Source organism: Leptonotus elevatus, chromosome 9 (assembly GCF_054856555.1).
Source record: "Leptonotus elevatus isolate MCC_2025b chromosome 9, RoL_Lele_1.0, whole genome shotgun sequence".
In the NCBI taxonomy this organism is placed as follows: Eukaryota; Metazoa; Chordata; class Actinopteri; order Syngnathiformes; family Syngnathidae; genus Leptonotus; species Leptonotus elevatus.
Window position 1 is genome coordinate 21,812,382 of NC_141247.1, and position 14,720 is coordinate 21,827,101.

Genomic DNA, 14,720 nt, shown 5'->3' on the forward strand with positions numbered 1-14,720 from the left:
AAAGTCACATTTTACTTGGGATATATATATATATATATATATATATATATATATATATATATATATATATATATATATATATATATATATATATATATATATATATATACTGCTGTCACATTCCATCTTTTTCATTTCAATCCTTTTAAACCCTTTAGCATTCACAGGGGACAAATAATAAATATTCATGACGTCAAGCATTTTTGACTTGCCATCAGCTCCACTTGACGGTGAAGAAGCTTCTGGTTTATCGCTCCCAACCTTTTTTCAAAACAACATCAACAGGAAAAGGGCTACATCTGGCTGAAGGAGGAAACATGGCTATATCTACTCGAGTGTTCTTATCTGATGCTGTGCGTGTGTGTGCATGCAAAAGTGTAAGTGTTGCATTATGGATGAGTTGAGCTAGCAACACAAGACACTCAACACTGTCGCCGCTTGGTGTGCGTCATGTGATTCTGCACAGCCGTGGCAAAAAACAACAACATCAAGTCTTTTGTTTGTCGTCTGACGATTGTTGCAGAAACTTGTGGCTCGCTCGGTCCTCCACTTCCATTCGTACGATGCTTTTCTGAAAGAAAATGTTTTTAATATATATTTGATGGGACATGTAAAGCAGCAACCAATTTTGTAATCCTTGACTCCAAAGCACATCATTTATAATGTGTTAGCGAAATTAGCATTGATGTTGCGATACTATAACTCTTTTAGTAATGGCACACCAAGACAAAATATCAGATTTGTTAACTTGGCAATATCAGTTAGTGTATTATTGTAGCTGGTATTTAATGAATCGCATTAATCATCTTTAAACTTTGTGAAGCGTTACCCTAATTTGCATGCCACTGTGCAGTGCGCTGTCGTTCAACATGGCGCTGCACTGCCAGCACCAGCCCACCTCGCCCACGTAGGCCTGCTTGGGAAGAGGCGGGGGTGCGTGTGGGGCCGCCCTCCACAGGTAAGACAGGTCGCTCGTGGCCTCAGGGGACAAGGGGCCAACACCGACGTACGGAGACCGGTTGAACCTCGGACGGTAGTCGCCTATACCGTCTGGACCTCAACGGACATAGGAGGGAAAAAAGAGCCTGAAAGTCCGACATGTATTGATAGTTCGAAGTGCAGTAATGAATGGAACGAACATTTGAAATAGCCTCCTGCCTAATAACTAATAAAATATATATTGACAATTAAAGACTTTACCTTACTGATGTAATTGCTAATAAAGGCCTCATCTCTACTAAATGACTTACTGCTAATACATTAATAACATTTATTCATGGCAAAATCAGCATTTTTGTGCCAAAAATTTTGATTCATTAAGTCATTATTTAATGTAATATATTTGTCAAGGTATCTTCTCTAAAAAAATTGACTTACCTCTAATAATCCCGAAAAATTTGGATTTGACAAAATTATATATATATAAATGTAATGATTAAAAATACATTTAACAATGAGAGTATCAACTCTTAACGCCTTGCGTCAAAAAAAAAACCCTGACAAAATATGTTTAATTTGGATTTTTTTTAAAGAAAACCTCTCAAATAAAGATCCCACCAGTAGAATAATATTGTTAAATAAAAAATAAAATATACATACAAAGCCTCATCTCAATCATACAACTTACCTCTAATAAATAATATAAAATATATATAAATAAAGGTATTTTCTTCAATAGTCATATTCTAAACATTTTTTATATTTATATTTATTTTTAAATATTTTTTTGACAAATGAAAGGCCGCCTCTTTAACCACCTTATTAACTAATACAATCTAAAAAAATTTTTTTTACAAGTTATATATGTATATATTACTACTACTACTACTACTACTACTACTACTACTAAAGTACTTCTATTACTACTAAAAATGTCTATGAAAAACGAATTTAGAAGATCAAAAACACATTTTGAAATGTTCCTGAACCAAATAGTGTTAATGATAACCCTGTTACATAACCTACTCGGGTAACAAAGAGAGATTGACATAAAATCAATGACAGCTCTGCATTACCTGTAAAAATAATCCTTTGTCCTTCGGCAGCTCCTTTGCTGTTTTGCATGATGTTCTCTTCCTTCTGAAGTTCATCTCAGGTGCATAACAGGGCCCCGCTGGGAGGTGACGTGAACGGGGGCCTCCTCTGTGTCCATGGGTCATGGTCGGTTGTCATGGGAACCGAACTGCTGGTGGCCTACTTTACTTTGTGACGACGGAGGGAAACTTGACAAACTCATGTAAACGTAACAAAGTAGCATTGAAAGAAAATATCGTGAGAATGCACCAATTATCATCAAAGTGCATTTTATAATTAACAACAAGGAAAAGACGTATGGCTAGTGACCACAGAACTCGAAAATAATACAGTAAATAAAATAATCTAATTGGTTCCGAATCTTACCGCGAGATGGAGCTAAAGCATCGTTTTTTCCCCCTGATTCGAATCGCACCCCTCTTCTTGTTATATGGACTCGCCCAATGAGCCTCACCGTGTAACTTCCATTTGTGTAAAGCTTCACTGTAAGACGACGACTGCTAAAAAGGAAGTGACAGGAGACTTCTTTCAGCGTAAAATAACAGAGTCTGCCGTCACGTCACATATATACATATATCATTTTAATGTAATAAGTGGTCAATATAATTGATATACTGCAAATACACATTATGTTTTTAATATCAATTTAATTTAGTAATACATTTTTTAAAAAAAAAAATCATTATTTTACAATACTTTATGAGTCGACGTGTTCATCACACTCTTGAAACGTCCGCTACTAGTCAGGCTTCCATAAGTATGAAGTTAGCAGAAAGACGACGACTGACACGGGAAGTGTGAGGACGCTTCCTTCGGATTAAAATAAACGACTCCAAAACGTCACACATTCCCGAATTAAAGTTCCCTCACACATGATTAAAATAACAATTTACGTTAATTTAAAACTGGTGCAGTGAGTTTGAATCTTAGAAAGGCAAACGTGCAGTTGAATTTAAGTTTATTTTGAAAAGACGTACAGGAAGAAATCACAGTGTAGTCTTCTTTCTTGCCGCGGACGACACAATTCAGTCACCATGGTGGCACACAACAGATCAGCACAGTGGGAGCGGCGGTGGAGCTAACGCGCGCCGTACTTTTCCGATAGTCCGAAAGCCGAGCACCATGTTTCGTCCGTGAATGACTCAGCCTCTTGGAAAAAAAAAGAAGAAAAAAAGAAAGAAAATGGGCACCGTGTTGTTCTTGGCGGGTTAGGCTTTGTAGCCCTACTCCCCCCACCTTTTTGTCTTTTTTTGGTCGCAACTAGCAGAATGGCGGTGGTGGACAGTACATAAGAGGGGAGGCAAACTCAGTCAAGAGCAAGTTCGGCGATCCCCGGTTGTCGCTCGGTCCAGCTGTGGGTAGAAGCCAGGAGTCCAACCCGGGGGAGAGTGCTCGAACGGGGGTCTAAGCAGGGTCCGTGGGCCTGGGGGTCCGGGGCACTCCCAAAGCCTCCAGCCCCGCTCGTCTCTTCGGGCAGACGGCCAAGCGGCTCTCGGATCCCGGAGGAGTAGGAGGCCTTTCTTATCTTTCTGTTCCCCCTGTCTTCTTTTTTTGGGGAGCCAATTAACATTTTGAACAGGATTAAAACACTGTCCACTTCCAAGACGATGAAAATGGCGTCGTATGTGGATAACAGCTTTCGGGAGGCGGTGATGATGAACCCGGCGGACAGGACGCAACAGGTTTGACCTTTTTTTTTTTTTTTTAAATCTTTTTACACAATCAGCACTTAAACGCCCCTAAAAGCTTTTATTGTGTGCTTTTGTGTCTGGTCGCGTATGGCTCTATCTCGCTTAAGCCGCCTATCGGGAGATAATCAGCAGCTACTTAGCATAGCAAGACGTGCAACATGCTGCCAACAACAACAAAAAGTTGTCATAGTAGCATCCTAGATGCTAATCTTGTGCTAAAAAGATCGGTAAATGGATAACATTGGCCTCTTGTGGGTGGATATTATCTTTTAAGTGCCCGTTTCCTACCCCCTGGCTTTGATGCTGCTGCTGCAACTTTGCTTCATAAGATTTAAAGGATATTATGGAACAGCAACAAGGTGCAGATGTGGTCTGGCTCACAGCTTTGAGGCTCTGGGTTCGACTCTTGCCTTTGGCATAACTGTTTGGAGTTTTGCATCAACTCCATTTTCCTCCTCCATCCCAAATAAAGTTTATTGAGGACTAAATTCTCCATAGGTGGGAATGAACCTGTCCCAGGTGTACACAATTTCTCGCCTCACCTGGTGTCAGTCAGCTCACCTGCACCCTAACGAGGACAAGTTCTATATAAAATGATAGTTTGTCAAACAATTTTCCCTCTGGTTTAACGGGTTGTCTAATAGCACGGTTGACGCATGTCATTTTATAAAACGTATTTGGGAAAACAAATTCAACAAACAACCCCGTTGCCTCTATTTCACAGAAAATAAACATACATTTTAAGCAAGCTTATTGGTGTTTCTGTTGGCCCCTAAAAAGATGGAATGACGTAATTGGCGTAGCTAATTTGTCTTTGTGTCTGTGAAGATGGAAGGAGCTTCCACCCCAAAAACACGAAATTGGAAAATCCCAAGTGTAAGGAAAAAGTACACTTGCCATTTGCAATGAATAAAAAAATCAATTCCATTTTAACAGTCAGTTGATTTATTATTTTTGTAGCACTTGGCAGTTGTCGATACTGAGGAAAACATATTTGGCAAAAACAAAAAATGAGTGGAAAAAAATGACACAAACTAATATTCGACAACTATGCAGCGCGAGTATAAGATATTTTAACAATATAAAAAATGTGAACTAATGCGTTTTGCAAAATATTAATAAATTGGAAAACAATGTACAAAGAGTAAATGCAATGTATACGAATAGCCAAAGAAGAAAAAAATTACAATAGAACAAAAATACATACATTTGAAAAGAAAACCCAAAATACTAGCCCAAATTTTTTTTTTAATGAAATGAAAACACAAGATGAAAAATATTCTCTGAATTAAATGTATTCAACAAACATCTTTAAAATAAAATAAAAAAACAGACATCATACAATAAAAACATGAAAAATATGCTATTTTACAGAAGTATAAAAAATACGACACAAAAGTTACAAAATATTAGATAAGTATAACAAATAAATACTACACAAAAATGACAAAATATTAGATGAAAAACACATTTTAGATGAGCAATACACACATTTCTTTGACAAACATTCAAATAAAGTAGAAAAATGTCAACAAAAATATGTTTTATAAAAGTAATACAAATACGGTATATGAAACTAATACAAATATTAAAGCTAACGAATAAACTCTAAACACATCTTAGGCAGAACAAAAAGCTTTGACGACAAATCTTTTTCATAATATAAAAGCAAACCACAGCAAGTACTTATAGTACTAGCTACACAACTCAATAGTAGAAACATATGAGCAAAAACACTTCTAAAAATGCCATTTTTATATTAACAAATAAACATTAGAAACAATACCCTTTTTAGATGGTCAGTAATTAATTATAATAACGTTTTAGACAAAATATTAGATGAAATCTGTATTTTTAATACTATGTGGAAAGGAGAAACACTCACAATATGCATATGCATGCTTTTCCATTACACAGACCATCCGAAACGCACGTGCATGCAGTCTTCCTTTTCGCTCGCTGCAAATGGATGTTGCGCCGCTTGAAACAGCGGGACGCAGCCGCTGCCGGCAAAGCATTCACAAACAACAGCGTCTGCTTGTCGGCGAAACCGAGCTTTGCCGCGCTGCGTTATGTCCGCTGTAATTGCTCAGCAGGCGCTTGTGGCTGCTTGGTTTGGACAGCTGCAGTCTTGAGTATTTTCATTTTGGTCACTTAATTAGGACTGGACACACATTTTTAACAACACATTTTTGGGTTAATTCACATTAGACAAATCTTAACACGTTATAGTAGGCATGAAATTTAATACCACACTTCAAGTGAGCAATATGATCGTGATATCGCGAAAAGAAATCCACCAGGGATTTACTCTTGGTGTAATCCAATACATTAGGTCGAAACCACCAAAGCGAGCATGCGCAAAGTTTTACAAAGATATTTAAAAATGGGTACATATTAGGATTAAAAAAAAAAATCTATTGTCAACAATTACACAAAAAAGAAAATATTTGAAATGTAATTTAAAAAAAAAATACAAAATGAGTAGAGAAACATGCATCACAAACCTATTAAACAAAAATACACACGTTTGGAAAAAAGACAAATAATTACTGGAAAAACAAATACTCGAATATAATATAAAAATAGTTTGAGTTTAAAAATAGTAGAACAATTGATATTTGATAAATATATACATATTAGACTCAAAATACAAAAATATTGCTAAAGAAAATATACTAAAAATATTACATGGAAAATACACAAACATTAGAAAATAATACACATTTTTGTTCCTGAAATCCATGATGGTATAGGAAGACACCCCAAAAATAAAATAAATATAAAGTTATTACTAGACAAAAACGGTTGGACAAATATCAGACAAAAAAAATCTGACAGCCATTTGAAAAATAGAATATGAAAAAATATTGCTGAAAATGGGTGGGGAAACCTGAAAAAAAGTACTGAGAGGTGTTAAATACGGCTATGACAATAATTAAAATGTGAAATGGTAATACGAACCCTCTGAATTTTCATTGCGGTTTGTGGGCAAACTTCAAATTTCATCTCTGCCTTGTAGCATTATTTAAAACAGCCGTGTCTTAAAAGACCGCACTTGTCTACCTTTTGCTTTACAAATCAAACACTCCATGTAAAAAGCTTTTTGTTCCCTGACTTAATTATCAAGTCGGATTGTCAATTCATTGTTAACTTTGGCAGTGCTAATTGAATTCCGCACCAAAAAGGTGGCGTTCACAGATGGGGAAAGCGTTACTCTCACTTCTGCCTCTTTCCATTGTTGGTCGAGCCCAAGTGCGGAACCTCGCCTCCCCCATGAATAGAAAGCACCTTTCCTACTATTGAAGCCACCGCACCAGCCGCATTATCCTTCAGGTGTTGACGACATCCTTCTGGCAGGATTAGCGAACCGCCAGAGGGATCAACACTGGCCCCGGTTGACCTCAGTCTCGCACCGGTGCCGCTCGGCAGGTGAAAGATCTGAACGGCCTTTTATGATTTCCAAATTCGGATCTGCGATTGACGTTAGTCCAAAGGAGAATGGAATGCCGACCGTTTTAGTCCAAGCCATGACAAAATAAGGACATCGAAGCCTGTTTTGTGTGACAAGGCGGAGGGGTTCGACTGGTAGTGAATACCTGATTTGACAGGAAGTAGCCCCTTTCACAATCCAAGTGTTCCACAACCTTTTTGTAGTTTCGTGTTATGTGTGGACGGGCCGGCTGACTGCCAAATTCCCAGGGTTGTGCCAGAGGTTTGATTGTAGCTGTGTGAAAGTCAATTGCTCAAACCCGGGGACTGGGATGTGAAGCTGAACACATCACACTCACTTATCCTGTTTTTTTTTTGTTTTTTTTAGCCTATATATTTTTTTAGTAAAAGGGAAAAGTATTGGCATCAGGATTATAAAAACTTCCAACTCCGAGCTTTGTTGAAAGGCCTGCAAACGTATTGTTTATCAGCCGTCAGATTTGAAAAAAAAAAAAGAAGCTGATGCTGATATTCGTCAAAATGCTGAATATCGGTGCAGATAATCGTCTATCCCAAGTTACGTCTCAAGTTTCACAGAAGATGTGAAAGGGTAAAAGAGTTTTTTGTTGTTGTTTTTTTTTTTAAAGCAATGCTAAGGTTACAGACGGTCTGTCCTGCGATTACCTTGACCTGGCACCGGTCGCGTCTGTTTGTCTTCAGCCAGGTGGCCAGAGCTAAAGGCCACGAGTGGTGTCATCAGCCAAGGTGGCAGCATTCTTGCAATACTTTCATACTGGCCGCAACAAAGGGTACAAACAAAAAAACATTAAAGGAAGTGTTAAGACACGGGTTGTAAAATCAAACGGGGAAACGGGGAAAAAGTGTCAGGATGCATTTGGAACTCAAACAGGAAGAACTGCCGCTAAAACACAACACCCTTTCCCCCTGATTATTTTTTTCTGGATTTGGGTGTGGTTTGTTACTTCCTTCCTCGCCTGGTTTTGTCGCGCCGTCAAGATTTGGAAGCGTTGAAATCCCGCCCGGGCGACAAGAGAGTTTTCCAATCCGCCAAACTTCCAGTTGGTCCTGGCGTGATGTCACATGTTATTCTTCTTTTTGGAACCGTAGTGCTTCTGCATGCCGCGGTCGTCGCGCTGACGTATTCCCGCCGTGTTTAAATATAGGGGGGGGGGGAGGGTGCGTTCGGGCAATTCATGTATCGTAAAACATCACCGCGACGCTCCGTAGACGCATAACGATTATTCTATTAAAATGATTGATTGTACAGTTTTCCGACAAATGTTGCAAAAGATGGCATTGCGGAAATGTCAAATGTGTTCACCAGTGTGGCCAGAGACCACATTTACGCTGTCTGCAGCTTCTCAAACACCACTGTGTAGTCCTTTGTGCTAAAAAAATGCACACACACGACAAGACAAATACACACTAGTTTATGTTTAAACTGAGGCTGAAGCGAACGATGCATTGACTCGAAGCACACAACCACAAGAAAAGCTGGTTGGAAGTTGTTGTTTTTTTTTTAAATAAAAAAGGAAGACTTGTTATCCTAACAAAATTGCCATCGGTGAATCCACATTTTCAAGTTCAGATTTAAAATAAATGAATAAATAATTAAAGCAAGTGATAAAATAAACATAGTTTTGGAAATAAAAACAAATTGACACAATTAACATTCAGCACAATGAAAATTGGAATAAGCGCAACCATTTATGAAAATTGACTTGCGTTGTGGGAGTTAAGGCTTTTACTAATTACACTCGTAATTAGGGGTGGGAATCTTTGAATGTCTCACAATTCGATTCTGATTTTTAGGTCTGCGATTCGATTCAGAATCAATTCTCGATTAAGAGCGATTTTTTTTGATTCAAAATGATTTGATTGACAATGATTTCGTTATAGATGTGCAAAGAATCGTCATGATCTACTCCAGTCTGACTCGCTAATGCTAATTAGCGCGCTACTCGCGGCACTTTTATCACCCAAAAGAACGTCTCCACACTGCAAAAAAACAACTTTTATTGGAATAACTTGATCGTGACTTTTTCCTTCTACTCTCTAATGTGTCTACAACTTAGCAGTGTATTAAACCATGTGGAAACACACTGCTCCTCAGTGGCCAAACCAGGTACAACATGAACAGCGCTCCAAATAAAGGCGCACACACAGACAAAGGGAAGACAGTATAAAATAATTTAAATAAAATCGATTTTGGGACATTTAAAAGCGATTCTGAATCGTACTAAATGAGAATCGCGATTCTTTTGAGAATCAATTTTTTTGGGCACACCCCTTTTCGTGAATAAAGCTCCTTAATTTCATCGAATTGGTCTTGCAAAATCTCATTTTTAGCTTCTTTTTGAACTTGTTTTATGCTAATCATCAGTTACTCGTGACTTTTGAGCAAACTTGCCAAGCCATGCGCTCATCTGTGCAACATCTGAGCAAGCCCGTCCAGCGAGACTACTGAAAAATGTGCTCATGAGCTCATCGTTTCTCCACGCCGGGCGATTCGTAGCGTCACGATGAAGTGATTTCAAAAGTGTCTCTCGAGACCGCTAGCTTTCCAGTACCGCCAGTTGATATACAACGGATTCCCTGAGTTATGTGAGGAGTGTTGCATATTTGTCGGAGAAGGTGATGAAACTTGATTTACGCTCCCAGTGAAATGTTACTTGAGGAATGCGTTGTGCAGACACATTTTTGATGTGATTGTTGGCTTATTCTTCCAGTCTTTGTTTTTTCCTTGAACGGTGTGACTCACATTTGAATAGGGGATGATTTTCAAGTCATTTCAGTGTCGTGTAGCGTACTCCGAAAACTTTGTTGACAGTTTGGACCGGATGCTACATAGCTTTGTTGTTAGCATTGTATTTAGCTTTAGATCAAATCTGGCAAAACGTGCGCAATCGAATCTCTGAAGAGGAACAGCTACCAAGGTGGAAACATTGGTCGTACCACAAACATACATTTCTGGTATTCCTGAAATGTTGTCAACGGTGACCTTGGACTGTTGATGCGGTGTTTCCCTATCATGTCTTTGTTAGCGTTGTTGTTGTTAGCAGTCCAAATCCATTGAAGGGAGGATTGGCTGGCTATTCCCCCTTTGCTTTGTTTTAACACTCAACAGCAGTTTGCAATGTGCACTACCAGCAGTACCAACAGTACTTACGTGTGACAGCTATGATTTCAAGTCAGGGCATCATATGTCGAGCAGAGGCAAACGAGGCACCGACAAGGCCGCACAATGACTCAGCTTGCTGCCGTTTCAGAAATTTGGACTAAAATCATATTTGGAAAGGGTTCTTGAATTTCGTCTTTGAGTCCGTAGGACATTCTAATCAGTGGTTATTGGTGATGTTGTAGAAAGATGGCAGTGGTACAGTAAGTTAAATATTAAAAACCTCGTATCCGACGACCATCTCAAAAACTGAACCCACGTTTTTTTTGGGGGTTGAACGTTCAAGAAGCACATTTCTTTTTTTCTTTTTTGCGGAGTAAATGTATTAATGTACTTTTTAAAAACGCTATGACATAATTTATTTTTGAAATATTAGGGCTGTCACTATTATGCTTTTTAGAATTTATTATCCTCTCAAAGTAATCGATAGAATGGACTGAACATTGGTTCCGTGTGCCGCAAACATGGTTTGAAATTCATACATCATAGTTTCGAGATAGAAATGGTCTTGACTTAGCCGATTTTGGTGTTGTTGTTGTTTTTTTTCCACCCCAGCTGTACTAAATATTTTGCTACGGCTTGCTGATCCATGATTGAGAACCACCGATTAAGTGGAACTGCTTCTGTTTCAAACGTACTGCAGAAGATGCCTCAGTCACCGATTTTATTTGTGCAGTTTGAATTTGAGAAACAACACCTTTGAAATTGCATCAGGCCAATTTTGGAAGGAAAGTCTTGCATGCTCACTTTCACGTTCTTATTCCCTCTGTACTTTAATGTCCCGGCCTTGAACAGAGGGACTTTGTTATATTGCTGGCGTCAGGCCAAATCCTTGTGCCTCCAAAATCATCACTTTTCAGGTGACTACAAAAATGACAAGTTTGTTCAACTGTGTAAACATTGCGTTGTCTGAGAGAGCAGGCTATTTTTAACAATTTTGATTTTTCAATAATTGTGTTAAAATAACACACGCGCGGAACGACCAATAGTATAGATCTGTGAGAAAATCTGAAATTGACCAATTTTGACTTTAAGCCTGCCGTCAGCGATGGGTCACACGGCCTCTCGTTTGATGTGCTTCGCCTTCTTCTCGTGTGATTATTTTCACCCTCGACCTTGTGTTGGTTTGTAAATCTGAACGCTGGCTTTCAGTTATCTTGTCACCTTCAGGGTCACGCTGTGCGTTTTTTGTTTCTTTACCCCCACCCCCTACACACGTACACACACACACACAATAGTGCGAAAAGCATACTCCAGTTGCTTTTGTTCACATTCCTTCAGATATTTATAAAGTAGGAAGAAAAACAGCTCGGCAGTCGGAGGCGCCAGAAATTCCATTGGCCTTCGTAGCGGAAAGTGGCAGCCGAAACTCCGTTTGCGACCACGGAGGGGGAACCGCAATCTTTGCATGCTTAGCTAACCCTAAAGACCCACCAAGCCAAGGAGGATAAACCCTTTCTGACGTCTACTGTTTACACGGACGCGATTGAGTTACGCTGTAAGGCTTGTCATGAAAGTAGGGGGGGTCCTTAGTTGAGGTTTTGGGAACGTCACCTTGCCACGTAGAAGCCCTCATCGCAGATGGAAACAAAACATTTTAATGTGACACGCATGGAAACAGGAGTTCAGAACATTTCAATATTACAATATGTCAATTACCATAATTGATCAGCTGATGTCGAGTCAGTCAACATGAAGCCTGACTTGTGGTCAGCCAGGGAACAACAAGCCGCTAACCTGAGCCATCACTACACTTTCATTTGCTGACACACGTCACCCAGCACCAGGCCAGACCCCAACTGTTCGAACGACACGCCACGGTCTGTCGATTTAACGAAGAGAGAATGGTCGTAGCCATCCCTATCCAGTGCACCGAAAGCAAAATATGGATTTACCTATTACCTTATATAAACTGTATCATTGCAAATAGCACAACTTCATGTATAAATGTGTTTGTAAGGCTACCTAAGTGGTGGGGAGGCTAGATAGACTGCAGACTGTTGAATTGGTCGCAGCTACCGCCATCCAGTCTACGGACACGAGAAAATCGAGGTGTAGATCAGATGCTTGCTATTTAACCGGTAGATAAAATGTTGTCAATGACTAGTTAGCCGCAATTTAGCTTCGGGCTCGCACTCCGCCGCATAATCTGCAGTATAATCTGCCTCTTGGCGAACTGCTCAGACATATGACGCGCATCAGATGGCGAGCTGATTAATTTAGTGTGATTAGAGGTCCCTAATTCCCAGAATATGGCTCCGGCACGCCTCTAATACTTGTTTACAGCGCTGCTCACAACGGAGAGACACAAACTAGGTCGATAGTGCTGCAGTGTTGGTATCAGCGGTTTGGATTTAATCAACACATACAGTTTTTGAAAATGATTATAAACATCCAGATTAGGGGTGGGAATCGCAGATTAACTCCCAACATGATATCCTGTAAAAAAAAAAAGAATACTCCAAAACAAACCACACAATATTTTTTCAAAATTTCAGACATTTTTTTCAACAGTGCATGAATGTTTAGGCGATCCTCAGCAAGTAGCAGAGCAGCCAAATGTTAGCATGACAATGTAAAATCGTGTTTTCATTGGTCATTTAGGTGTATTATAATAATAATAATAATAATAATAATAATAATAATAATAATAATAATAATAATAATAAAAAATAATAAAAAATAAATAAATAAAAACAGAACTATTCTTGTTACGATAAAACAAAAATCGCAGTTTTCAATTCTAGTATCCGGCTGGTATCTATCAATATTCAGTATGGATCCGTCTAACACTTCTACATGGATGCAGTTTAACTTGCCAAAGATAGCATGTTGTTGTGGTTCTTTTCTTCAAGTGGTTGTAGATTATATAAAAACTGGACACGGATCAGGTGAAAAGGTCATCACAGTGTTTCCCACTTGGGTGTTTGTACCGGGGGGGGGGGTCAGTCCTGTTACTACGTCTCCTCTAGCCTCACGATCCACAAGTGAGTGACGGCAAACCAATGTTACATGCGGTATAGCCGGTCCCGACACTTTATATTTTTTCTTTCTAAATATATTTTTAATAAATATTCTTGAAAACTTCTTGGGTGATGGATCGCGTTCAGTGCAAGTCAGAGGCGGCTTTCCCTGCGCAGTCAACAATTGCATCTACTTACATAAGTCATAAAGTTGACTTTTGTGAGCACCCTCTCCAGTCATGCTCGCCAGGTGATGACTCACCTCATGCGCCCAAAACCAGGCGGCAGGATTCCAAAACCAGGCGGCAGGATTCCAAAACCAGCTGGTCATCTTTACACACTGAAAGGCTAAAAATAAAGCTATTGTCTCCTTGTGAGAGAAATAGTGTCGTTCCACCTACTGGATGCAGTGGAGCAGATTGCTTGATGAGATCTGTCGCGGTGAAACGTTATCTAGGTAATTGACCGTTTAGGGTTTGCTTGGTCACGTTTTTTTTGTACGCTGTAGTCTTCCATTGCTCAAAAGGAAATGGGGAAAATGGACAATGACTCAACGTGACCGGATTCTTCCTGCTTGTTGGGAAGACTTGGCACCACACAGGCCATTTCCCCATGCGTACGGGTATTTTCCTAGCTCTGGGTTAAAAAAGAGCCGCGTCCACTAGGGTTGTAACGGTACATATATTCGGATCTGGATTTTTCGGCACCAAGTTCCCAAACTAATAATTAAGCAAGGGACAGGAAATGTAACTGCCTTGCACTCTATCCAAAATCTGAGAACTAATACTGCGCCATTCAGCCTCTGGCAAGTACCCATTTATGCCGTACGACACGCTTTGGAAAGTCTTCAACCGTTAAAAAGTTAAATGTTTCAGACAAACAAACTTTATTTGGTCTTGATTGGCAGGATTCTTCATTCACACCAAAGAATATTTCAAAATGTGTATTTGACTTTGTCCATGCAGTAGTGCAATTCCCCTTAGCCAATTGCTCACCTCCGATTTTGCTCGAATTGACATTTGCCTCGGTCGACCTTACGTTCTCCCATCTGGCTGCATGTTTCCTCCTCACTTAACCTGTTCCTGCTGCAACTAACCCCGTCATTAATCATCTCAATCTCCATTTGGAAAGCAAGCAAGTGTACGCTAGGCAGAGCAAAGTATCAAGAAGAGGCTTGCATAATGCTTTATTAGCACTTTTCTTTGGAGGGTTTGTGTAATATACTTGAGGAAGTGTGTGCTTTCCTGCCGCCATTCAATCATGTGGTTAGCGTTTTGTTTGGAAAGGAAAAGGATCAGCGCGGACGTACGCTTGCTAATCCGACAATAAGCGATGCAATGGGGAAGAATCTTGAGTTCTCCTCACCAGTGTCTTAACATGATGCTTGGTGCAAATAATCCA

The 14,720-nt window shown here is 39.5% G+C and overlaps 2 protein-coding genes across 9 annotated transcripts in view; one reads left to right on the forward strand and one right to left on the reverse strand.

Annotated features, from left to right (window-relative positions):
• Positions 1 to 322: 322 nt before the first annotated feature.
• Positions 323 to 2,493, reverse strand: spmip2 (sperm microtubule inner protein 2). 4 transcript variants are annotated; one of them, XM_086084111.1, is made up of 4 exons: positions 2,401 to 2,493; positions 2,016 to 2,196; positions 830 to 1,056; positions 323 to 571 (listed from the first exon to the last, which is right to left on the reverse strand). In XM_086084111.1, exons 2-4 carry the CDS (start codon positions 2,062 to 2,064, stop codon positions 488 to 490), a joined length of 360 nt encoding a protein of 119 aa, XP_085940237.1. In that variant the 5' UTR covers positions 2,065 to 2,196; positions 2,401 to 2,493; the 3' UTR covers positions 323 to 487. The 4 variants fall into 4 exon arrangements, with proteins under 4 accessions (XP_085940237.1, XP_085940238.1, XP_085940240.1 ...); XM_086084112.1 differs by having other exon boundaries at positions 2,016 to 2,201; positions 2,401 to 2,434; XM_086084114.1 differs by having other exon boundaries at positions 830 to 1,050; positions 2,016 to 2,475.
• Positions 2,494 to 3,045: 552 nt separating this feature from the next.
• rapgef2b (Rap guanine nucleotide exchange factor 2b) overlaps positions 3,046 to 14,720 on the forward strand; it is an 87,737-nt gene continuing 76,062 nt past the window's right edge. For all 5 annotated transcript variants that reach the window (XM_086084421.1, XM_086084424.1, XM_086084423.1 and 2 more), the window contains exon 1: positions 3,046 to 3,716. In XM_086084421.1, coding sequence (XP_085940547.1) covers positions 3,642 to 3,716 — 75 coding nt within the window. In that variant the 5' untranslated portion in view covers positions 3,046 to 3,641. The remainder of the gene's footprint in view (positions 3,717 to 14,720) is intronic.